At 39.1% G+C, this 25026-nt stretch overlaps 1 protein-coding gene across 3 annotated transcripts; it reads right to left on the bottom strand.

Annotated features, from left to right (window-relative positions):
* Window positions 1-1071: 1071 nt before the first annotated feature.
* Window positions 1072-24697, bottom strand: stag2b (STAG2 cohesin complex component b). Of its 3 annotated transcripts, none has more exons than XM_058649613.1 (34): window positions 24621-24697; window positions 21882-22009; window positions 21715-21796; window positions 21403-21546; window positions 21185-21281; window positions 20927-21003; window positions 20520-20724; window positions 19013-19164; window positions 17614-17687; window positions 17387-17510; window positions 16779-16877; window positions 16528-16607; window positions 16328-16435; window positions 15906-16017; window positions 15680-15797; window positions 15312-15415; window positions 14595-14687; window positions 14404-14493; window positions 14093-14296; window positions 13570-13640; window positions 13347-13434; window positions 13156-13236; window positions 12647-12739; window positions 12116-12290; window positions 11871-12010; window positions 11671-11772; window positions 11427-11575; window positions 10313-10441; window positions 9869-10092; window positions 8022-8244; window positions 6484-6588; window positions 6268-6394; window positions 4410-4487; window positions 1072-2969 (listed from the first exon to the last, which is right to left on the bottom strand). In XM_058649613.1, exons 2-34 carry the CDS (start codon window positions 21923-21925, stop codon window positions 2946-2948), a joined length of 3816 nt encoding a protein of 1271 aa, XP_058505596.1. In that variant the 5' UTR covers window positions 21926-22009; window positions 24621-24697; the 3' UTR covers window positions 1072-2945. The 3 variants fall into 3 exon arrangements, with proteins under 3 accessions (XP_058505596.1, XP_058505595.1, XP_058505597.1); XM_058649612.1 differs by having other exon boundaries at window positions 24486-24654; XM_058649614.1 differs by lacking the exon at window positions 24621-24697 and adding an exon at window positions 24129-24148.
* Window positions 24698-25026: the final 329 nt, after the last annotated feature.

Raw genomic sequence — 25026 nt, 5'->3', positions numbered from 1 at the left:
ACGTATATTTTGAGATGCCATGAAAAACTTTTCAAAGACTGCTCGATGAGTCACCCACACAGTGAACTCTGCTCATGAGTCACGGTTCCCCGTCCTCCTTGACCCTCTCCGAGGTCTCAACATCAGCTTAACTGATAGAGCCTGAGAAGGCCTCGGGGTTATCAGAGGCAAATAGAGGGCTGAAAGCACAACAGACACTGTGACTCTGATTTTAAACTCAGCAGTCCTGACCCAAACTTAACCCAAGTCAAACTAACCAGATGCACTGCTATGAGAACTAATTATAGCCAAAGAAAATAAGAGATAAAACATGTTCTGGCACAGAAGCCTGAGCTGTGGACACAAAAGACTTGTCTCAACTTTCATAAAAACTGGTTCAACAACAGCTGATCTAGAACTCTTTCTGCAAAAACATCACTGACAGTTACAAAAAAGGGCTGACAGCTTTGAAGACAGTCGAGCAAGTCTGCCGAGGTAAGTGCTTTTTCTGCACATTACTGTGACAGCAGATGTGTGACGTAGCGACAGAGGAGCCTCTTCATGTTTCACAGGCTGGACATGAAGGTAAGTCTCTACCAGTCCTATTCGAATATGCTCGCATTGATGTGAGCTCCTCTTTATTAATCATGCACTTAACACTGAAGTCTCTGTTGCTTTCATCCTCGTCTCCGCTTCGTGTCCTCACTTTTATCGTTACACAAACTGTGAGCAAGACAGTACCTTTGCTACAATGAGCCCCTTTGATTGTGACCCGCAAACACACAAGCTGTTGCGTACAGGGGAAATGTGTGCATTGAATATGTAGAGAGAATACATTTCCACAGCCCTTTTAGAGTGAAAAGGATTCATACTACATGTGAGGAGAGGCGGTATCTGCCTGAGACTCTACTGCCCCCTTGTGCTTAACGGTGGACACAATCTGGGTGAATATCATGAAAACGAAAATTGGATTTTTACCATTAATTGCATCGTGTGGAAAAGGAAAATAAGAGACCAATAGACCATGCAAGACCTACGAAACCCCATGTTAACCATAGTGAATTCAGTGTGGTCAGTAAAAAGTAACACCGATGAAATGTGTTGATTTTTATTCAAAAGTTACTGTCTTCAGACAAGTACAAATCAGAAAACAGAGTGACTGGAAGAGGATGGGATAATAGACAACAACTTAGAGTGTAGGCAAGAGTGCATGGAAAAAAGAAAAAAAACAAACACTTAAAATGGCCAGAAGGAAAGAAATTAAATTTTGTATATATACACATGATCTAATAAGAATTTATACCAATGTAGTGGTAAGTAACAAACAATAAACAGTACTTTTTCCTTAAAAGAATTTTCTCTTTTACTTACATAAAATAATTAGGCAAAACACATATAGGCTGTTCATCTACTTTATCACATTACATCTGACCACCTCATGTTTCATGTTCTAAGAAGCCAATTATCCACCTTTAACATGACTGATCCTCGGACATGGAAGATTACTGTGAGAGAAGGTGACCTTCACAAGCATGTTTAAGGCTTAAGCATGGAATGACTACAAAATAAAAAACCTCAGTAGACAAAACATTTCATTAAAACTTGTGTGACAAATATATGTCAAAATCTAAGCTCTGTCTAGCTGCCACAACGCTGCTGAATTATTCTCATCTTCAGTATTGTCTGAATGACTACCTTACACATTTGAAACCTTTAAGTATCATGTGACAGGACTTTTTTGTGTTGAGAAAACCTTAAAGCTGAATTTCACAAGTCTTTTCATTAGTTTTATCCAAACTAATTTACATGTAGGAAAAAAGGTAGAAACCCGAAGACATTATCAAGACAAAAAGGAGAGGGGAAGAAAAAAAGAAACCAAAAAATAAAAATACAAATTTAAAAATCGTCCTTGATGCATGGCTTCACATGCTTTAATTTTTTTTATTTTACTTACACATTTCTCAAACTTTGTGACTGCAGGTTGAAAAGTTGAAAATAAGAAAAACCAAAAGCACATATATATAAAATCAGCACCGATTCATATATATCTTTTATTTAAAATGTAGAGTTACCCATGTCAACATTATGCTGCTGGATTTTAAGAGGAAAAAAAAAAAACACGATTTTCTTTGACCGGGCTGCTTTCTTCCAGAGCCCACACAGTGGCGCTACTGGGATTAAACTCTGCTCATTGTGGGGGGAAACGTGTCCCCAGTAGGTGATTCAGTTTGAGGATAAGCTCTACTACTTACTGCTTAACAGCGAGGACCATTGAATGGACTCTGGGAATCTTTACATCAAAAAGAAATCCTGACTGATTCTATGTGACAGTTCACCATCTTAACCACCAGTGGTTATCGGGACCTCAACTCGGGCCCAGCAACGGAGAAGAAACTTAAACAGAGGGAGGATAAAAGAAAGAGCACAGAAACATAAAGACCTCCATCCAATTGGCTAACACAGTACAAGCAAGCTACTACAGTCTGTTTATAAATTACTACTTCACACCTGGTAACTTACTACAGTTGTAAAAAGGGTTAGACATGAACAAAAAAATGTTTCTTAAGTTAAACACACCAATTCATCCCCGATGAAAAAAGAAAGGGGGCTTTAAAAAACAAAAACAAAAACAAAAACAAAAAAAAAAAAAAAAACTATATGGATTTTTCTTCAGACACGTCTCATTTCTAATAGGTTTGGAAGTGGCCTGTTACACTATTTCTGAACAGGAAGAGCTTACCCAAGATTATAAAAGTAAATATTTGAAACAAAGTCCTCTCTGAGCAAGCAACACTGAGTGTGGGGCTGTCATTGGTCCACGTGGAGTACAAGCCAGAAATTTTTTTTGTCTTGTTTTCGCTTTTTCTTAGAGAAAACGCTTCTGTGTTGTGTTCGCATCTAAAATTCTCTTTAAATACAAAGCGCCTCTTCCATCATCCCAGCGTCGAAATCATCTGGATACTAGCTTAAAACATGGACACTCCAAGAACCTAGAGGAAACAAACAAAAACAAACGTTTTAATACGACAAATCCAGCCCATGCATAGAAGTTAATTCATGTGTTTATCTCCTGTAGGATTGACTATTGCAATGCTCTGCTTCCTGGTCTTCAAAAAGAGAACATATATTATTTACAGCTACTACAGATCTCAGCAGCTCGTCTGCTGATTAAGACCAGGAAGCGAACACACATCACACCAATCCTGAAGTAGGTCCTTTTACTGGTTTTTAAAGCTCTTAATGGTCTTCATATTTATCCAATTTGCCTTTGAGAAACTTCAGGTTTTCTGGTTCTGGTCCTTTAATTATCTCGAGAGTGAAAACTAAAACTTACAGTGAAGCAACTTTTAGTTACTATGGCCCACATTTATGGAACAGTTTCCCTGAAGACCTGAGAGCAGCACAGACTTTATCATGTCAAGCAATTTCTATTTGAACCAGTGAAGTCTCACTGATGCATACTGATACTGAAAAACCCTTGCACATGTATAGCATGAAAACATACATGAATGAAGAAGTTTGTGTAATGAAGAGCGAAGGATAAAGTGAGAAGATAACGAGGTGAACCTGTCAAGTTTATATGCAACTATAAAAATACAGGTTTGGTCTCCTAAAGGCAGGGTGTCACCTGAGTGTGTGAATCATTACTGCAGTTGTTGCCAAAGTGTCATTGGGAGAAAGTCATCTAGTCATTAACTTCAATCTGCTCACTGTAACAATTACTGTCTGTTTCTAAAATCCTACTGTGTTGAGTGTGTTTGACTTTGTCTGTTTCTAAATGTCATCTGCAGCGACGCCAACAGCTGTGCAGCCAGGTGTGCTGCTTTGTAACGCAGCTTAGAGAAGGCTTTGATACATTTATGACAGTTAAGTGATTTAAACCTGACAGAAAACACCCAAAGGCTTCTCTATATTGAGGTGGCGTCTTAAGATCCTTGCATTTCCAAGCACAGAATAAGAAGAAACCCCTAAGGCAAATCACTTGCTTTTATTAAAGCTGGGACATATTGAAGAATTTAAGGCTGGCGGTACACTCTGAAATAAATAACATTTGGCATGTTTATGCACACAAAAATGGCAGCTTTGCAACCACTATGAAATGTAGCATTTGGCTGCTGCGCATTCAGCCTGGTCTGCTGAAGTTGTCTCAGTGTTTTACTGTCTCATTCAGCGTCGCAAATACAACACACTTGCAAGTGATCCATGTAAGGCTGATTGCAAGCCACCCATCTTCCATTTAACTTCATAGACGTATCAGTAATTTTAGTGGTCTTCCTTTGAAGAGACTACATGTCATGATTACTCTCCCTGTTCCGCTCAACCATCTCCAGCTGGCCATCACACAAACACACCTGGAATCGTGTTTTGGAATTAGTTTGTTGCACTCGAAAGAAAAGAAGAAAAGGCTAAATAGTCAAGAAGCTCCTCACCGATTCATCCATGATAGAAGCAGGGTCAAAGAAGTCTGGCTTGAGCTCAGATCTCTCACGCCGATTCTTGGAGGGTGGCTGGAGGAAAAAGAGGAAGTGTTTAGAGCAGATACTCCATTAACCTTTTTTGCCAACACAGCCGCTTGAGCAGACGAGCAATTAATGTTTCCATTTCTGCTAACACTAAAAATGAGTTTGAACCATATCAAAAGGCAGACAACACAGACTTTTGCATTATGTATTACCATATTAAAGAAAGGATTAATCATTTTAGCAGATATTTGTAACAGTGAACCCTCATGGCTCAATTTGGAAAGAATTTATCACACACGCAGCGAACAGAGTGGATTCAAAAGGAACTAGGGCAGTTGTTCAATTTTCTGGTTGATTCAACATGACATTTAGAGCCTTTCTCAGAGTACAGCACACGTGTAAGCATCCAAAACAGACATTTGTCTTGGATAAAATTGAGTTCTGGCTTCCCACATCATACATGGTTCTGTGGTGTTGGCGTGAACGCTCAAATAAGAATCACGTTGCCACGTGTTGTATCAACAGTGTCAAGGCGCTGTCAACAGAGCACATCAGTGTTTCTCACAGAATTAGATTTTATCTGTGGCAGCAGGGGGTGGCAGAGGGTGGGGTTCAGGCTGAGGGGATTGATTGTTGTAATTGCCCAGTGAACATGCACGCACTTGACTCTCATGCACATCCAAAATGACAGGGCGTTCAAGTATTATGCTGTGGTCTGCCTGCCCATTGTGGGAATATGCACAGCTAAAGTTGAATCTACCAATGCAATACTGAGCTATGTCTGTCTGCTGAAGACAGTAAGAACTACAGGGTTTTTTCTGACTGTTGTTTGCTCCTGTGCTGCCATGTATTTGTTGTGCCTACGCAGCATTTCAAGGTTGTTTTAAATGCACTATATGAGTAAAGTTGACAATGACAAGTCCAACTATGAAGAGTAGGTGCATGTATGATACATAATGTGATTTGGGGGCAGCGGTACAATGTATTACAGTATATTGGGATATAGTGCAAAAATCACAAAAACTTCACTGAAAAACTAATACATAAACAATATGCAGTTTTCTTTGATTTTTAATATAGTAAATGTCATTCATTTTATACATTTGTTTAATTCTGGAATCTCCGTTTTCTGATTATGCCATTTTTTATAAACATATTATTCTATATTTTCTTCATCCTGGACGCTTTGTGTTCCGAAGTGCTAATATTTACTTTCATACCAAACCTGAGCCAGGAGGAATAATCATTTACATTCAGCTGTGACAGATCAAAGTGAGGTTTAATTATAAGAGCACTGTTTACAGGAATCCAGTATCTGCTATTGCAGTCGTGACAGGATGAGCAACAGCGTGTTTAAAAATGCTGATAAATTGCTGTATTGATTTTTTTTCTTGCACCCCTAATGAGAGGACAATGGGTTTTTGTGTGTTTGACCGGCGAGGATAGATTAGATTAGGTTAGGTTGGGTCATTGGCCGTAAAAAATAAAACAAACAAGAGTTTCTTACTTGAGACACAAAATAATAAACTGACCTGCCGTCAGTGATATTTACAAATTATTAACATATCATTCGATTTAGTGGGACCTCAATTTCATTGTCTAATGCCTGATCTCCACCACTTTACAGACACAAACATGAGCTACCTTAGATACTAAAGAATGATATGGTGGATACTAAGAGCTGAGAAAAAGACAGCAGAAGAAGGAAAGAAAAAAAACAGCAAGAGATTTACTGATATTCATACAAAAACAGAACATCAGCCTTCAGAGATAGGACTTGAAAAAAAAAAACATGTTGGTTTAATTAGTTACATGTATATCTCACCAGATCAATGTCCATGGTGTCAAAGTCCATGCCTTCATTGAGGTCATCCATGCGACCCTCGGATGACATCATGACGTCCTCCACTATTGGCTCTTCATCTTCCTCCATAAGCCCTGTGCCGCGACGACTACAAAGCCAAGAAAATCGTGAGTAATCACAAAGTAATCATATGTTTTCAGTGACATGATTTATGTGCAGAGGGTGTTTGTGTCTTACATGGCGTGCTGCAGGTTGTTTCTGAGCTTGGCGTAGTTCATGGCTCGTTCCTGCTGCTGGCGCGCCTCTTCCTGTCTCTGAGCCAGCATCCACGTGACCTGGGAACTAAAAGCACATGAGTAATTAGACGTTTGTTTATCCATGCGCTTGGTGACCTAACTAGAGAAACCATAAAGATGTGAGCAGATAACCCACTGGCCTCACACAGATGAGAGTCAGGTTGGACAAATAAACTCGTCAGTTTCAGTCCCAGTTGAGCCAACACTTGGCAGGCTGGAAAGGGCAAGTATTCTGCTACCATTTGAATTAATTGCACACAAAAAGGAAACTCCAGTGAACCCTGTTCTAATATATCATGGCTCATATTCCAGTCCTCTGATTCCATTCTTTGAGAATAAGTGATGCAGCAATCTGAATGTTGGACCTCAATCTAGGTCTGGTCAAATGTATAAAGTTTTGTGGCAGGAAGTATTAGAATGCAAAGGAATAACAGATGTTTTAGTAAATGGCCATCAAAGAGTTTTGGAAATGATGATGGACTAACCAGCAATTAAAGAAAATTTAATACAGGACTGTAAAATTAGGGAAGTAATTTGTGTGTGTTCTGGCACAATATTCAGTGCTTTAAAAGTTTGATGGTGTGAACAAGAGAGCTGGACTAATAACTCCAAAGTAAACATGACTTTATATACATAAATACATCAGACAAGTATACATTTTTTCTTAAGATGTTACAGCTTTGTTTTTTGAGGCTTAGGGAACTAAGTTGAAGTTTAATTTTTAATAGTATTTGGTTTCATTATTACATTATGCACTAAAAATGAAAAGAGTAGTGAAACCTAAGCCCAGACTGACATGTTGCTGTTGTTCACTAACACAGCTGCAGCACAGCAGACCATAAAGAATTGCAGTGGATAGTCTGAACACCTCAAACCTGAGACACATTCACCAGTAACCTTTAACAAAAATGCACTTCTGACACTCTGACACACACTCACTCACACACCTCAGACAGTTTTTGCAATTTTACTAATGTCACTGAAAAAAAAAAAAGACACAGATTACACATGTGCCAAGCGTTTTTGTCTATTGTCCTCTACATGGGAACATAATTTACAAAACTGACATTGTGACATTTTTATGCACCTACTATGTCCATTTCCATATGCACTATATGATAGGGATGGGAATCAGTATCGCTTCAAAATCACTGGATCGATACAATCCAAAAATCCTATATATCTTATGCCTCAATGTGCAGACAGTAAAATACAAATACAAAATACAAATCAGCAAAAGCATTTTAGCTGAGTCATGTTTGGGCTGTTTGTTTCTTCTTTTTGGGAGAACAATATTTGACACAGTGGACACATTGTCCCATCCCTACTAAGACCATATTCTGTTGTATTTTAAAGGCAATGATAATTGTGGTAAATTCTGGATGTTAAGTCAGGGAATTAATTAAAACTACATTGAATTAATTTTGTATAAAATACCTTGTGTGTATTGAGCAGTTACAACAGTAAGTGAAATCTTACTTGTAATCCATGGGTGTCTGGTGATGTTGAGGCGTCTGTTGATGGTGTTGTGTGTGTTGGTGGGGCTGCTGCTGGTCGTGAGGGAGGGGATAGACTCCCATGAAGCTGTCATCACGGCCCCTCTTAGGGTCTCGCATGGCAGTAGAGGTGAGGTGGGGCGATGGCATCATGACCGGGGTCTGCATGCTCTGCTGCCACACTTCACTGCTGCTGCTGCTCTCCTCTGAAAGGGAAAAGTGTCAAGACAAACAACTTGTGAGGGAAATCTGTGATAAGCATCTGCACATGTGTTGTAAATTTAAGACTGAACTATGTTGAGGTTCAAAATATGACTGATCAAATGTAGGACTGTAACTTGGTACTATAACAAAACCACCAAATGCTTCTTTACACTGGAGGCTGGGTTTCACTTTTGGTTTTCTGAAGAATTCTAAAATGAGGTTGGAATATGGGAGTAGTATTTCCAAACTCAAATTAAATGTTTTCTCTAAGGATGTGGAATACTGTTCATGTAGGAGTAGCATCCAATCATTGTATCCAGAGATTTGCTCTTTTACAGCTGAAAAATTTGCAATTCATAGTGCAAGAGTGCGTGCCAGAAATAATCCTGACAGTGAAATCTGAACCTTAGATATTAACAAAAGGTGTCACAACTACTAACACTTAAACAGTTTCATTTCGACTGCACTTCAGTGACAGGCTGGCTCATTACTACTTCTACACCAAGAACGGCATTTTGTCACACTATAGTTACACTTCGTCATTAAAAAGGTCTTCATCAAATACACACACACACACACTTCTCTGTGCCTGTATACTGTGTCACTGTGTATGGGGAGGATTGGTTGGTCTCCATCCTACCATCTGCTGTTTAATCTCCTCACCCATCAGCTCTGCTGGTTGAGCCAGGCCGCTAGAAACACATCTGGGTTAATCTGGGCTCCGACACCACTTTTGTAATATCATGACTTGACTAGGCTATAGAATATATGTTTCACGTGAAGACACGATGATTTATTTTTTACTTACAGTATTAAATACACACTCTAAAATAATAATAAAAATAAAAAAAAACAGCGTGATTTAATGCTCATTTTAGATTTGTGCATAAATACATCTGAATGGCAATAAACAAAATTTGTTTCACTTCAGGGGGGTGGAGAGGTTGGCAAATGTATAAAAAGGGAGACACAAATAAGTGTAATGGAAACTTAAGCAAATAAAAGAGGATGTTTGTGTGGACTGAGAAGGAAACACAACATTCCTAAACTTAGGACAAACAACAAATATTATTACAATAATGAACAGAAGCAACAACAAAAACACAACCATGTATCAACAGCTATTGAAGGTCTTTATCAAGTCGTCAGTTGAAAATCATCCAGTGGTGACGTGTACTTTGGCGCCACCTACTGCTTAACTCGGTGAACTTACTCCCAATATTCAGTTGACAGCAGTTGATGGATACACACGTTATTTCTTAAATTATGGCCAAAACACGTTTCATAAGGTTGTGGTGACCTTTTGTTTCGACCCAGTATGTCACTGAGACCGAGTGTATGTTCGTGCCAGATTTAATGAAAGACCCCCTGGCACTCCTGAAATACTAGGTTCACTTGGCGCAAATCCGATGTCATGCTGACATTGCATATTGACCACCAAAATCTATCTTAATTAGTTGCAGAGTCAAGCGAATGAAAACAGAATTAATCCATGAAATATGGAAGGTTAACTAAAAATGTCTGCAGCCCCAAACAATTACATCGAATTTCTTTTTCAAGGAAATGAAAAAGCTTAATATATATTAAACAATGAAATATTAAATTGTTGATTTCCAAGTGCTGTACCTTCAGGGAGCTTCCTCTTGGCTGCTGACGTTCCAGCTGTTACAGAAGGAGGCTTGCTCTTCTTGGAGCGAATGGAGCCTCTGCTGGAGTAGCCACTCATCACCGACATGGTATCGTCATCACCACCAGCCTGCAGGGAATTCCTGTAGGAGATGAGGGGGAGCCAACAGTCCTCTCGCTGCAGTGCCATCTGGAACGTCATGAAGCGCTCCAGGTACATGTGGCTGGGAGAGGGGGGAGGTCACACACAGACAATATGAATAAACTCATGCATTCATGCATTTAAAGAACAAATGTTACAAATATAACCAGGTGCAAATTCTAACAGGTGGTTAAAAGCTTCAGGGCAACCACATCAGAAACACCAGTTGCACCAGTTGTCACCAGCACCTGTTGCACTGAGACACTGAAACCTCCCACCCAAGGAAACAAGAAAACACTTACACAGTCCTCTTGTCTTGTCTCATAAGTTTGGAGGAGAACTCGCTGAGGATATCTAAGAAAGCCAGGTTGAGGGGAGGACCTCCTTCCCCCTGGGGACTGGGGTCCTTAAACGCAAACTCAATACCATCTCTGGTGGGGGGGGGGAAGAGAGAGAGAGAGAATTAATAAGCACATAGTGAGCTGTGAAATAAAATTGTTTCACTGCCATAAAAACTAAAGTAGGTGCTATAAACCACGATAGTCTTAAGAGACCACTTTTATAAGAGGATTTTGGATAACACATATTGCTATGTTATGCTCAGCAAGGAATAGTTGAGTTTACAACACAATCTTGAATAAATTGGATGTAATTTATTTGACAACACACCAGCAATAATGTAAACTGTGAAACAGTCACAAATTACACACCATCATTTTTATATTCAACATCAAGACCTGGTATTTTTCTACTGTCCTGTTTTAAAACCTGTGATGCTGCTGGCTAACTCTAACTTGAAAGAGAGGATATTAACTCACTTGTTTAACAATAAAAATATTACATCCTCGATAGAAGAAGGCAGAAGCTGTTATCCGATTACCCAAAAGACTGCTGCACAAATGGCATATACTAATGCACATTTCATACAGGCTGTGAGCATACTGGGAAAACCCCAGGAAAAAGCCACACAAACATTGTAAATGTGCACACACCTGACTGAGATAATAATTTAATAATTCAAAATGGGTTATGTTATACATGTGGAAGATTGTGTGTAGCTATTAAATTCAAACATGCATCACCCGCAAAGGTCGAGATCTTCCATTGCCACTGGAAAAACTCAATAGTGCAACAACAGAATTACGGATGCTGGTGTGACCCGCACTTGTTTCATGTGGGTGTTTCTTACGTGGTGTATAACAGTCTAACTGACCCATTGCTTTGGTTTTATAGCTCTTGATGAGCGTAAATTTTTTTTATTGTTATGTTATTTGGACATATTTTTCTACAATCATTTAAGTGCACACTAAGTCAAACACAGTATTCAAGAGTCTTTCTGGCATGACGGCTCCCAAACACAAAGACCAAAATCTAAGAAGACCAACGCAAGATAACCATAACAGAATGAAACCTTACTTGTGTAGCATAGCAATGGCATCTCTGGTTTTGACTTGGTCCAGACCAAACGTTAGAGAAAAGCGACGGGCCAACTCTTTAATTCCACAGAATGAAGAGGCGGAACGATCGAACCCATGACCCAGTTCAGATAGCATTTCATTAAACAGCTGAAAGAGACAGACAGAAAAGGGAAACACTAGATGAACTATCTCTTACAAATAGGATGTGGCTACGATGTGAGAGAAAGTGTGCATGCACTCACCTGCTGCAGACTGAGAATGAGTGTCTTGGCACACTGAATCTTGTCTATTTGCCGAGTCTTACTCATTGTCTCTTTGATGATGTCACCATAATCATTGTAATACTGCAAAGAAAGCAAATAAATAACTGAGCCATTGAAAAAAAAAACTGTAATGCATATCTCTGTATACATGAGCAGATTTACATGAACACTCGTCTTACCCGCATGTACTGTTTAAAGATATCAGCCCCCGTTTTCATGTCGACCACACAGTAGATGATCAGTTTACAGTAGGCAGCCAGGAGGTTTCTTCTCTTGTGCAGAGCTTCAATCTTGACGGCCTCATCGTCCTGTTGCCCATCTGAAGAGTGAAATTACAGTTAGGAAACTGTCCTCTAATTGTTCACCTTGTGCATTGGAGAGAGCAGAAAGTTGAGCTTCTTGAGCGGCACATTTGCATTTGTACCTGTGCTATTTGTGTCATCGTCCTGGTCTATGAAGACATGATTCAGGATGAAGGAGAGTAGCTCGGACTGCAGTGAGTCCTCGGGGGAATAGACAAGAGGCTCCAGGTGTTCTCTGCCTCCGGACACCATCTGGTGGCTGAAGATGAGCAGGAGATCACACAGGATGGTGAAGGCCTGTGGGAGGACAGAAAAAAGACAGAAAGCAACACTCAGTAAGCACAAGTACAACAAGGGATTTGGTGGAATTCCATAGAGCTCCTTGTGGATTCGTTAAAGTCTGACATCATTTGGGAGGTGCAGATAGCTTTATCATTACACACTATCATGAACTTTTTATTCATACATGAACAGAGCAGGTAGACTGTATGCAGTGAAGTCAATTTCTGATCTGAAAACATCCCTTTTACCGAGTTCCAAGGTTTTAACATATTTAACATATTGTCCAATTGTTATTCATCTCCAATTCATATTCTATGCTCTTGCTTTTAAGCAGCTACTACTGCTACACATACAGACTGTCTGTCTCTTACCTGTTCTTTCACAGAAGTGTTGACATTGGTGAGGTAGCGCTGACACATCATACAGAATGCCCTCATCTGCTTCCTCAGAGTCACCATGTCATCCTGATTCAAGAGAGCGTTAGAATTTATTTAAACATCATATTTGAGTCCTCAAAACAGTAAGACCATGAACTAAGTCAATAACGATGAATGGATGAATGTCTTAACAGCAATTGTTTTGACTGATGATTTATCAGTTTGAGTGATTTTTAGTACATAAAAAAGGGCAAGTTTTCTGATTCCAGCTTCATAATTGTTCTCATTTTCCTCCACAACAACTCAAAATAAACCACAATGGTTGGACAATGTGAATATACATCAGTGGTTACAGTTCAATAATCTTTCATTAAGAAGAAATGATGGTCATTGATGGACATTTTCACCGTTTTACAAATCAAACAGAGTGAATATTTGGGGGTAAAAAACGACTGTGCATTAAAATAATCATTAGTTACAACCCTACAGTAAACATAGCTCACCTTCCTGGAGCTGCCCTCAGATATCTTGGCCAGATGCCATAAGATCACATAGTGGGTACACTGCAGCGAGTGGATGACTATCTGCTCACAAGAGAAAGACGTAAACACAGGTCAATATTTGGTTGCACCTCCAAAAGTCTGATTAATTTTTGAATCATAGAACTGCAAGTTGAAGAGGTTCATATATCGACCTGCTCTGGCATATCTCCGTTCTCTATGCCTGTGTTGAGGAGCTTGAAGTTACTAGTAAAAAGGTCCCACCCAGACAGATCATGAGCACTGCAACAGATAAAAACAAGAAAAAATAAATCACGGTTAGATTTGCAAACACAAGCAATTCGTTTTTTAAGTGTCAGTTAATACACAGCAATATGAAATTTGTGAGGAAACTGGTATTCAAAAGAAACATCTTACTTGTGAAATGCTGTGATCCTCTTTAGAGTTGACAAAACCTGATATGCATCATCTTCATCAGCATCTTCCCCCTGAAAAGAGAAATTATACAACTCAAATTTCATTTGACAAATGTATTAAAGTGTCTAGGAGACCATGAGAAGGAACACAATTGAAATCCTATGGCCATTTTGCATTTTATAATGCAATATCAAGCTAAAAGCAAGAAAACTGAAGGAGGTCCATTATGTTTATTCCACATACACCACATTTAATTAAAAAAAAAAAAAGAAAAAAGAAGAAAAAGGTCAAACAAATAAATGTAAAGACCAGCTGTCCCTGTTGATCAACTACTTAAGTTCAAATGAGCACATTTTAAGGCAGAAAGACTATTCTATTTTTATTTGCAGTTGGCCTGGGCAATATGAGCCAAAACATTATCAAGCTAAAAAAGATCAGCGGATAGCCAATAGTGATCATAAGAAACAAGTTAATCAATGTCATAAACATATTTATGGCCAGCAAACACACACATCACCCCTACCTCTTGTAGAAAATCCTCCAGTAGCCTGCTGAACTTGTCAACCAGCTCATCCAGCAGCTGCGAGCGGGCAATGTCCACCCGATTAAAGATTGTGAACTCCTCGTTACAAAGGGCATGGTAAGTCTTAGAGCAAGCCTCCAAAACCTCAGTGTCTGTGTGCTTCTCCACAATTTCCTTGATCTGACGCAGCAGGGACTCTAGGTGCTGGGTTTGAGGGAAAGAATTACACAAAAACAAAGAATTTAGATTTCAGGTTCAGGTAAATCTTTTTTGTCTTTTAAATATTATATATCGCCCGATGACCGCTGTACCTTCTCCAGACGCCCCGTTGTATAAATTTCCAGGTCGAAAAACTGAGGCAGCTGCAACAAGTTGGTCACCTTCTCAGAATCCACAGCGTACTACACAACAAACAATTCAGTTGAATCAGATTCTGATTGTGAAAAAAACAAAACAAAAGTGAATTCTTTAAAAAGGAGTGACTTGAGTGGATTTAACAAACCTTGGCCAGTAGAGGGGGCAATGACACAGCAAACAGCTCCGTCATTCTTGTTCTGTCATCCAGCTGAGTCTTCTTCTCTTTCGCTGTCATCACCTGATCAAAAAGCAACAAATTGTATGCTTATCCACACTACAAGGTTGCTTTTAAACAAAAAATACAATGCTGGACTGCTTTTTCTTTTATTAAGTTCAATTTTTGCCCTGAACATGACTCAATGTATTTTATTTCCATGCTCATCTTAGTTTTTTATTATTATTATTATTATTATTATTATTATTATTATTAGATAACATAAATGATCCAGAACAATTTGTTTTTAATTGAACAGAAGGAACAGACTCCGTAACAATCAATTTAAAATAGAGCCAAAGCTAAATCCATCAAGTAAAACTAATGATAAATAAATAACAGTTCAACTTAACAATATCAAGACTGCAATAACTAACAGCTTGTGAAACTAAAGCCCTCAAAATAACAGATATAGAAAATGCAATAGTTCATTCTGAAAATCCCTGTTAATAAACCCTCTGCATATTATGACTAAAATGCACTATTTGTGCAGTTTAGTCATGTATCATCAGTCAGTTCCAGAAAACAAGTGGATGGGATGATAAAAAGCAAAGGGATGAACTTAAACCAAGTCAGCTCTAAAGTTACTCATCATGTGATCAATGTTCAACAAACATATAGGAAAAAAATTATACTAGTTGCTCTTACCCTCTTCCCTGTGCCTCTTCCAACAGGTGGGTGGCATTCAGCAGCTTGGCGTACAGTGCACAGCATGATTTCAATCAACGCTGTCTCTTGTCTGTCTGTAAGAGCTACAAAAACAAACAAACACTTTAATAACAATCGAGGTAAACATCCCTGAAATCAGCTAAAACTAACAAAACCATTAGGTTGACAATATCCAAATTTGTATTTATTTCAGCAGGCACTTGCTTTTTTACTCTATTGCAAGAGGTAACAACAGTGCAAATGAATATGATCTGGACAAAAATAGTAGACCCTTACACTAATATGTTGTACCACACATTTTAGGTCATAGAGTCATAAACTGTCATGGAGAAATTTTTTCATCATACCTTCCTCTCCTGGTAAAGGTTCATCGAGCAGTAAGCTGATCATACACTCCCAGTCCTTCAGTAGCTCTGGACCACATTCCCAGAGGGAATCCACTAGGTAGGCTGCATGCTCATGGAGCTAACAAGAGAGAATGAAGGACAGATGACTCGGTCTGCTTACATACCCACAAAGAAAGACAGAAATGTCACCTTTTGTCTGGGGAGAGAAGAAACTATGATGATGTACCTCACTCTCCAGGAAGAAGAAGACAGTGGTCTTAATGAGGTTGGCATTGGGGCTTTGTCTGCCTCTTCTCTTGGGGGCACCATCCTCCTCCGGTTCCCGATGGCTGAACAATCTTCAAGAATATTAATCATTAGTTTGGTAGCAAGCAAAAGTAACTCTTGCATAATCTGCCAGCCACAAAGCAGTAGAAAGTCACATAAAACAAAATCAACATACACATATTGTAGGTGAGCAGTAAACAATTATTGTTAGGCTTAAACTGAGAAATAAAATAGTGTCACTACAATGTTGACTTTATACACAAACAGAGGTATTGAGTGTGTCTTACTTGTAAATGAACCTGCCTCTATATCAATATGTCTGAAAACAGTTTGGTGTCTAACTCTAGCTACTATTCACTGATAAATTCATGCCAGCCATACTTCTTAAAGAGGAATTCTCCTGCTGCAATAGCGACTGGCCTGTGTGCAGAGTAGACCAAGTGATAGACACTCTCACAGTCTTCGGAGGTCAGCACTTCCTCTGTACTACTGCAGAGACAAAAAACAAATGGTCAGTCAACATTTACAGTAGAATTATAACATCCCATGTTCTGATATGTCCTCATGGATCCAAGGCTTACTTCAGGACAAGTGTGAGTAGCTTAATTGCCTGAACAGCAACATCATACTCTTTGTCAAGAGTCATGGAGACGATACGATCCTGAGTGAGAGAGAAGAGATTTAATTAGTCCATGGGCTAAAATTAGTAATCTGAATACAGGGTAAAATGTAGCTATAAATCGATTAAGTTATTCAGTTTGTTGTAGTGACGGAGTGAGAAACAATTAAGTTTGTGTTGTTGTGTCTAAGTTGCCCAGCAGGTGGTGCTGACCTTGAATCGACTGGTGAAAAGTTCCAATCTTGCATTGAGCTCTCTGTTGTGGTAGAGACCCTGCAGAGCTGTCAGACACTTGAGACGGACCTCGCCTTGCTGAAAAAGAGAAGTGAAGAGCACTTTGTCACCAAGTAAACAACAGTAAACTGAACAAAACTGTGGATACAAAATCCTGTATTTTAAATTATTTCTGAGTAAATTAGTCATTGGTTGAAACAGTGATCATTCCTGTAGCTGGACCATGATGGAGAGACAGCAAAAGGTGGGTGTGGAGGTTGCTCTGTTTCTGTATAGCGGGTATGGAACATTAGTTTTGTTTAATTGTTCCCTATTTCACAGAGCTATTAGTCACTATTGTTTTGTCCCATTTGCTATTTTTTGTAAATACTAATAATGCCAACTGGTTTGTTAGCTAGTATCGGTGTCACATTTGTGTGTCCACATCTATTAAAACAAACCACCTGGCTGCCTGTCCAGTTTCGTGTTACTGTAATGGTTGAGCTGGCTGAGTCTGTGCATGCCCATGGTGCTCAGAAGGGGTCAAATCAGGAAAACAATGTAAAAACTCTTATGGATGATGGGTGCATTAATGTCCTCTAACTCACCTTATCATGCATTGTCCATCCCACATACTTCAGGTAGCTGTCATTGAGAAAGGCATCGCTATAGAGTTTCATCCACACGCCAATCTCTTCTATACAGATTGCCCTGATTTCTGCTATTGAGTCACTGTTGAAACAATAAAACAGGAGACAATTATGAGAGTTTGCAATAGCAGAAGTATGAAATATGTATCAAAACTCAACACTTTTGATGGATTATGTAGTCATACCGATATCTGTGAACAAACACTCCTTTGAAGATTGCATTCATCATGTTTTCAATCTCATCTTGATTTTCTTGGAGCTGAAATTAAGAACAGAAAAAAAAACATGAGCATAAATCTGACCTGGCTAGAATGCTATAGAGGTAACCAGGAGGCATTAACTTTACTAGACGTGTGTGACAGGGAACACTGCCACCATGCTGCGGTGTGGCTGCATGATTAAATAACAGATGGATGCCCTGTGGGACTCTGTTATGTAACCTAGTGGACAATGCAACTTGAATAACACACAACACAACACTAACAGTCCAGCATAGAGAGAGGTGGTTTGTTTATAAAATGAATGGAACAGACTTAAGCAGAAGTAGTTTTTAACTCGACGGTGCAGACTTTAATTGGCTTGACTGGGTAACACGGTAGATTGCATTTTTGCTTATTCTTGCAGTAATTCTTATAAAACTGTAGCTGCCAAAATGGCATTTGTGATGAACTATCATTAAATTATATGTTTATTCAATCACCTCTTGAACAAACAACATTTTTTGATATGATATTGTCAGATAAACACTGTTTTTACCAGCAACATTAATCTGGGTCCCACTCCAGTTTTTCAGTTTTAAGAGAGCCAGGATCATGAAATTGTTCAAGTATAAGGGTAGGTCACAATAAATACTTGTTTATTATAAACTGCATATATGTTTCCTGTATTTTCTGGATGTGTTCCAATAAAGTGACTGAGAAAGTACAGTGCTGTATAAATTATAAAAGACATCAGCAAAACTACAAAAACAGATTAGAACTGCTGGTAGTTTTTACTTCATAACTGTCAACCCATAATAGGACACATTTAAAACATAAACTGCAGATATGGTTGAGGTTGCCTTCCTCGCTGTTAACTACAATTGAGAGTATTTTATTTTATCCACAGTGTTAACATATGATTATAAATTAAATCAGTAAACAGTCGGAGAGGCACCTGTTTTGTTTGTGTCCTTTGTCAATTACATAAGAACACTGCTGGAGAATGAAACAAAAATGTTTTTAACCAACATCACTGATTAATTATTTTGTTCTCATCTGATGTCTCTACTGCTATCTTGAGCACTAAAAACCAGCTTCTCAGCTACACCGATATCAGTGAAACCAATACCTTCCCCCTTGTACTATAGCAAGGCTTTTGCAGTGACAAGGGCAGTATTATAAACACATGTGATCTACATCACAACTTTCTGCAATAGAAAACAAGAGTTGACAACTTAAAACATTGACTGATGAACCCAATATATAAACACACCACTGTTGAAAATCTAAAATTCAGTTACAATTTGACTCATTTAATATGCATGCTGTCTAAAATGAAAACAAGAATATTTTCAAACAAAGGCAGCCATGTGGTTACTCTTACCTCTTTGCGTTTCTGCAGGAGCAGCTCTAGCCTATCATTGGCCCTTTTGGGCACAGCTTTATTCCTCTCTGCCTCATACTGGCGCTGGGTGTTGTCCATGTTGATGCTCAGGTTTAGAGCTACATTCACCAGGGCTGTCATCAGCTTCATGGCTGTCAAAAGAACACGCAACATACAGAAAAAAAAAACCCACAGAAAAAACCAACTGATTAATGTGTAAAAACGGGTGTGGTGTGTGAATTTATATGACAAGGCACATAATGAGGACACAAGGTTGTCGACACAAAGTGTATCTTACTGCATGATAGAGCTGCAACTAACGATTATTTTCATAATCGATTAATCTGCCGATTATTTTCTCGATTAATTGTTTGGTCCATAAAATGTCAGAAAAACTTAAAAAATGTTGATCGGTGTTCGTAAAACCTGGAAATGATGACGTTCTCAAATGTCTTGTTTTGTCCACAACCCAAAATGATTAAATTTTAATTATTTCTTTGTTCTCCAGAGCAAAGAAATTATGAAAATACTCACATTTAAGAAGCTTAAACAATCGTGGAATCGTTGGAACCGATTAATCAATTATCAAAATAGTTGTCGATTTATTTAGTAATCGATTAATAATTGATTCATCGATTAATTGTTTTAGCTCTACTGCATGATGAAAAAGGTCACACTTAATATATTTCATATTAAGAATAACCTATTTTTGACAAACGGACCTTGGCTATATCAGAATTCATTTGAGTCACCAAATGCCATATACTTAGTGTATTTCAATTTCAGTTAACCTCGATTGTTGCATTTATGTACACTTAAACGTGCAGTTACAATCATTACTCAAGAGATTACCAGCCGTCTCAAATGGCTTTGCGTGATCTGACAAAACTGGTTGCCTTGAACGGCAGTGACCAATGCACAGACAGCATTGCACATGTGTTCTTGTAGTTACTCCTCCCACCTGTACTATTAATGACTGTTGTAAAACATATGATGCTACTGCTGTGTAGTCCACATGCCTCTTGTTATTACACAGAACATGATGTGCCCCAACAGTTTAATGGGTAAATCTACCTACACTAGATTACAAACCATCATTCGGTCTTTGAATGATTCAAAATTAGTGAAAACATAAAAAGATAAACAAGATAAAGTACTTGACCAAAAAAGTTGTGAAATAGCCATAGTTTCACTGTTCAATTAAAAGCTACCCAATTATCCTCCCTCCACCCTTTAAGAAAAGAGATCTTGAAATGTGTAAAAGTGCCAATATAAAGATCATAATCAGCCTTGGCACTTTTCCCACCCTGCTAATTCAACTCTTCACTCTTAAGATCACATTGATTATCGTAAAGACTACATCTATGCTACTACATTTTCACTTAAAACTTGTGTTTCAAGCCAAAACATGATCTACATCCAGAGTCAGAGCCTGAGTCAACCCTAACATTTAAATGTATCGCTTACCCACACTCGCACACTTAAACACAGAGATAGTTCATCTTACCTGCCAGTGTTGAGGTGTGTCGGAAGGCTCGAACTTGGGAGTCCGACAGTCCCGTGAGAAGAGAGATGACTGTGTCCATCATGTACTCATCATAGATGATACTGTACTGACACTGGCGCACAAGCACGGCAATGAATTCACAAAAGCTTGATTTAAACTTCTTCCATTGGGGCCCAGCTATGGTTAGAGGATAATCACCGCTGTCCTAGAGTCCACAGAGGGAAAACCATCAGTAAATTAAATTATGATATGCTACTTAAATGTGATACCATCACCAAGTCTGTAACATGTTGGCAAGTTTTACTGTTCTTAACAGCTAAAATTATATTATTATATATAATCTTAAACGACACTGTGGGGGTTTACACTGAATATGTTAATGACGGCACAGGATAAAGAAAAATTACCTCATCAAATTCCTCTGTCATTCGTCGGATGATCTCGGAGTTTTGCATGTTGCGGAACATTTCTCCACTGACCACACCTGGTAAGCACAGAGTGATTATGCAGAATGTAATTTACTCAGTGGTCAAGGAGACAAACTCTGGGAGTAAAGAGTACCAAACATGGTTCTGCAGGGCACATAGAATTAAGCATTTCCTCAGTAAATTTTTTAAAAGACCAATCACAAGGTAAGTAGACTCAAACGCCATTATGGTACACACCTTTACACCCTGAGCACTGGATGAAGAAATTGATGAGATCGAGAAGCGCAACATCTCTGTCATGTTTGTACGACTCAATCCAGTCATCAACGACAGACTGCAGGGAGAATGAAATAGATGCATTTTGAATTATACATTAAACAATCATTTATTTACTTTAAATGGGGTGGGGGGGAAAACATGCAAAGCACTGTAATATTATACATCTCCATTCATACCTGCATTGCACTCCTGCCCAGCTTCACCACCTCAAACAGCATCATATTTTCCATGCCATTCTCCTGGTGGTGGCCATTTAACCGACCTGCTCCCTTCCCCCCTTTGCCTCTCTCCCCTGCTGCCTTCTTCCCCTTCTTTCCACCCTGAAACAAAGGAGATACTGAATAAGAATAATCAGAGATAACAAAAAACTACTTTGGTTATTTGATACACATCACAAATAACTGCAAAAGAGGCCTCAATATTAAATTGTGTACACAGGATGCCACAAGCCATACCAGGTCATTGTAGCCATTTGTGCTTTTTCATACCTTTCCTTTAGTTGTGTTCGCACCCCTTCCATCAGGATCCTCTGAGAAGTCTGTGTCTGATGAGAATCGAGTATCTGTATCCCTGATTGACACAAGACCAAATTAGTATAAAAATGCCTATCAGCCTGGAGTTCAACAGTCAATAACAAGGGTGGGCCTGAACTTACTGAGTAAAGGAGTACTCTGTTGGTATTTCTGGTGCTGCTATCATTTCTGTAACATCTTCTGGATAACTTCAACTTATGACTGGATTGAGATTCTCAGGGAATTCACGATAGGGGAAGTTGCATGTGACCTAGCATATGAAAAAAAGAGCACATTAGAAGACTACACATGCAGACACATTGCACATTTCAAGCAAATGTTAACAGAATCAATAAATGACACAAATGTAGCAAACATAGCCTGTTTGTAGAAAAACACATCCTCTACAGTAAGCAAACGTTCAAATCAAATGTGCTTTTCCCCACAGGAAAGAACATAATGCATAGAAAATAAATAACAGAATAAAAAACAAAACAATATAAAGATAATATTGCACCAACTTAAAAACTAGTAGTCCAGGTAAAAAAGAATCCAAAACAAACAAGATACCACTTTGCAAAATGTACGTGAGTTGAGTGTCAGTGCTTAAGAACATGACAGAAATTAACCCATGTCCTTGTTGAGCAGAGTGACAGAATAAAAGAGAGCTTAAAACAGTTGGTTTTTCTTATGCTCACTCTCTAACAACTGCCTGAAGGTAACAGATTATTTTCAGAAAAGGTGTGACAGGTAATTTAAATTATTTTGCCAGTTTGATTATAGAACCTTCATAGCTGGTCAGAAGGAATTATGTTAACCCCCCTCCCCCAATCGCTTTCATTACCACTCTTATCATGCTCTCAATTTTAGTCTTATGCCGGACTGTTAGTTTGATGCCATTCATAGGGGGAAAAAAATGGCTTCACATGGTAACGGGGGCGGATACGAATGTTTATGTCACACGCCAGTGTCTAGCCATTGGCTCCCTCCCTTTCTCTGTTTCCCTTGGTGTACAGGCAACGTCATGCAACACAGATCAGAGTGTCTTCCTCAACGACCAAATATGGCATTGCCCTATACGCCCCACTCGCATCTCAACCAATGAAAAAACAGTATCAACATCAACAAGATACCGCAGGCCACAGAGAAACTATTGCATGGTTGTGATGTGTAAATTAAAAGCATCAACATCAAAGGGGAGTGTAACCATTCCATTTTCCTTCAGATTCTTACTTTGTCCACAATTCATAACATAGGTAAATGCCTCCTCAACGGCCACACATGCCATTACAAATGCCAGGAGCAACTGTTCTTAACTGAAAGGGCTAACATTAACTCCCCCCTTACCCATTCGGGGTACAGTAGCTGCACATTTTAATCCCAGCACGCGTAGTTATTGCATAAATATGTATTGGTTTTCAATTACAACATGATTTTAATGTAACTATATTCTGTCTGTAAGCCTTGGAATCCTATCCCTGACGATGCTCTGGCAAACATGTGCCATATTGGCATCTTTTACAGACAAGTCTTTCGTAAAATAGATAAAATTCCGAACATGAGCAAACATCCGACTGAAGTAGACACGTACGATATACTCTGTATTAATTGAATGTGGTACTGAGTTTAATCTTAAATATGGTATTTATAAGCTAAACTAAATGTATCAGACCCGAAACCTTAATAGTGATTGTGTGACAAGACGACGGGAATCTATGGGTGTAGACAGAAAAGTGGCGCCAAATCGAGCCGTGTATCTCATAAACTTGTGACTGTGAGACAAGACCAGACGATTTTAAATATGACAAAATTGTCAAGCCTAACTTTGAGCATTCCTGCAAGTAAACGATGCCAAAAAGTACCGGCTCAGCTTCCTCCAACAACGCCGACATAACCATACTCTGTGGCGGCTCCTGTCAAAATTGACACCGGTGCGCTGCTGGTGCTAGCGCCACAAGCTAAGCAACCGAGGATTTAGCGTCGTTCGTCGGCGTCAGCTAAACGAAATTTGTTAAAGTGAGCGTGCACTTTAAGACTCAAACAAAGAGCAAATTACAGACCACGCAAGACGACAGACTTGTACAGTACGTTTTCATCAGATATCAGGCACCAGATAAAGAAATGGTTAGCATTTACTCACGCTATCATAGTTGGTACATAATAACAAAACAACGCAAGCAGTACTGTACCATCGCAAGCTAACGTTAGCACCACACAATAACGCTCGGCACTGCTATTTCCAAACACAGGGACTGTCTTCCGTCTTCTAAAGAGGGGCAGGCCGTGCTCACATAACGGGAGAAGCAAGTAGCCACACTGGATATGCTGAAATCAAATGGCTGAGAATAACTCCCAATGGTTAGCAATGCTAACTGCTACTGCTAACGTACCTAAAAAAAACAGCACGTCCTTGCGTCCTCCATCTTGCCTCGGGAGTTCCAGCACCGTATTGCATAAGCAACTAACACTTTGTTTACAAATATGCAAAGTGTAAATAAGTGGTTTCAAACTATTAAGCCTTTCTTTCGGTTGAGAAGGAAATATTTTGCAGTCGTATGCCAAAATTCCTGGTCGTTAGCGCGCTAACAACCGAACTAGCCATGTACCGCGAGCTAACCAAGCGACTTGGTTCAGGCAGACATCCGCGCTCAGGGCTCATCCAGAGCTAGCCAGGCTAGCGAGACGGCTAGCAAAATACAAATCAACTAACTTCCAGATAGCTCTCCGCCATTTTATAGCTAACTTACCTTGTTGTAAAATGTAATCCCAGTAGAATCGTAACTTTCAACTATTATTATACAGGCTCCGTCTGAATCCCACCACAATTCAGTAAAAAAGAGTTTAAAAGTCGCGGTCAGAGGCGGTTTCGGACGTTCTCTCACCCCGCTTGCTCCGTAGTTCGGTTTGTTGTTTCGACGACCTGGGAGGAGGAAATCCTGGTGCAGAGCTACCACCTAGCGGCCACAATGCCCATATTAGATTCACAGTTGATGACCTGACATCTAGTGGTCAAAGTCGCATACTACATTCACACGTAGCTTCTTGATTTACTTTGTCTAAGTTACAGGCGGAAAACAATTAAACCAGAACATCCTGAATTATTTCGACCAAGCTACCGGAACAAGCCCAGAAATGTCAATTGTTTAATTATTTAAATATATAATTTTTATCACTCCCATTATTTTTCTGAAACAGATCATAAGCACCATTGTAGTTCAGGTCCCAAACTAATTTTGTAACATGCATTACCACAAAAGTGGGAGGAAATGCTGGGCACTCATTGTCTTT

Source organism: Solea solea, chromosome 14 (assembly GCF_958295425.1).
Source record: "Solea solea chromosome 14, fSolSol10.1, whole genome shotgun sequence".
Lineage (NCBI taxonomy): Eukaryota > Metazoa > Chordata > Actinopteri > Pleuronectiformes > Soleidae > Solea > Solea solea.
Note: the sequence above shows the minus strand (reverse complement) of the source record. Positions and strands in the feature narration are given on the sequence as shown.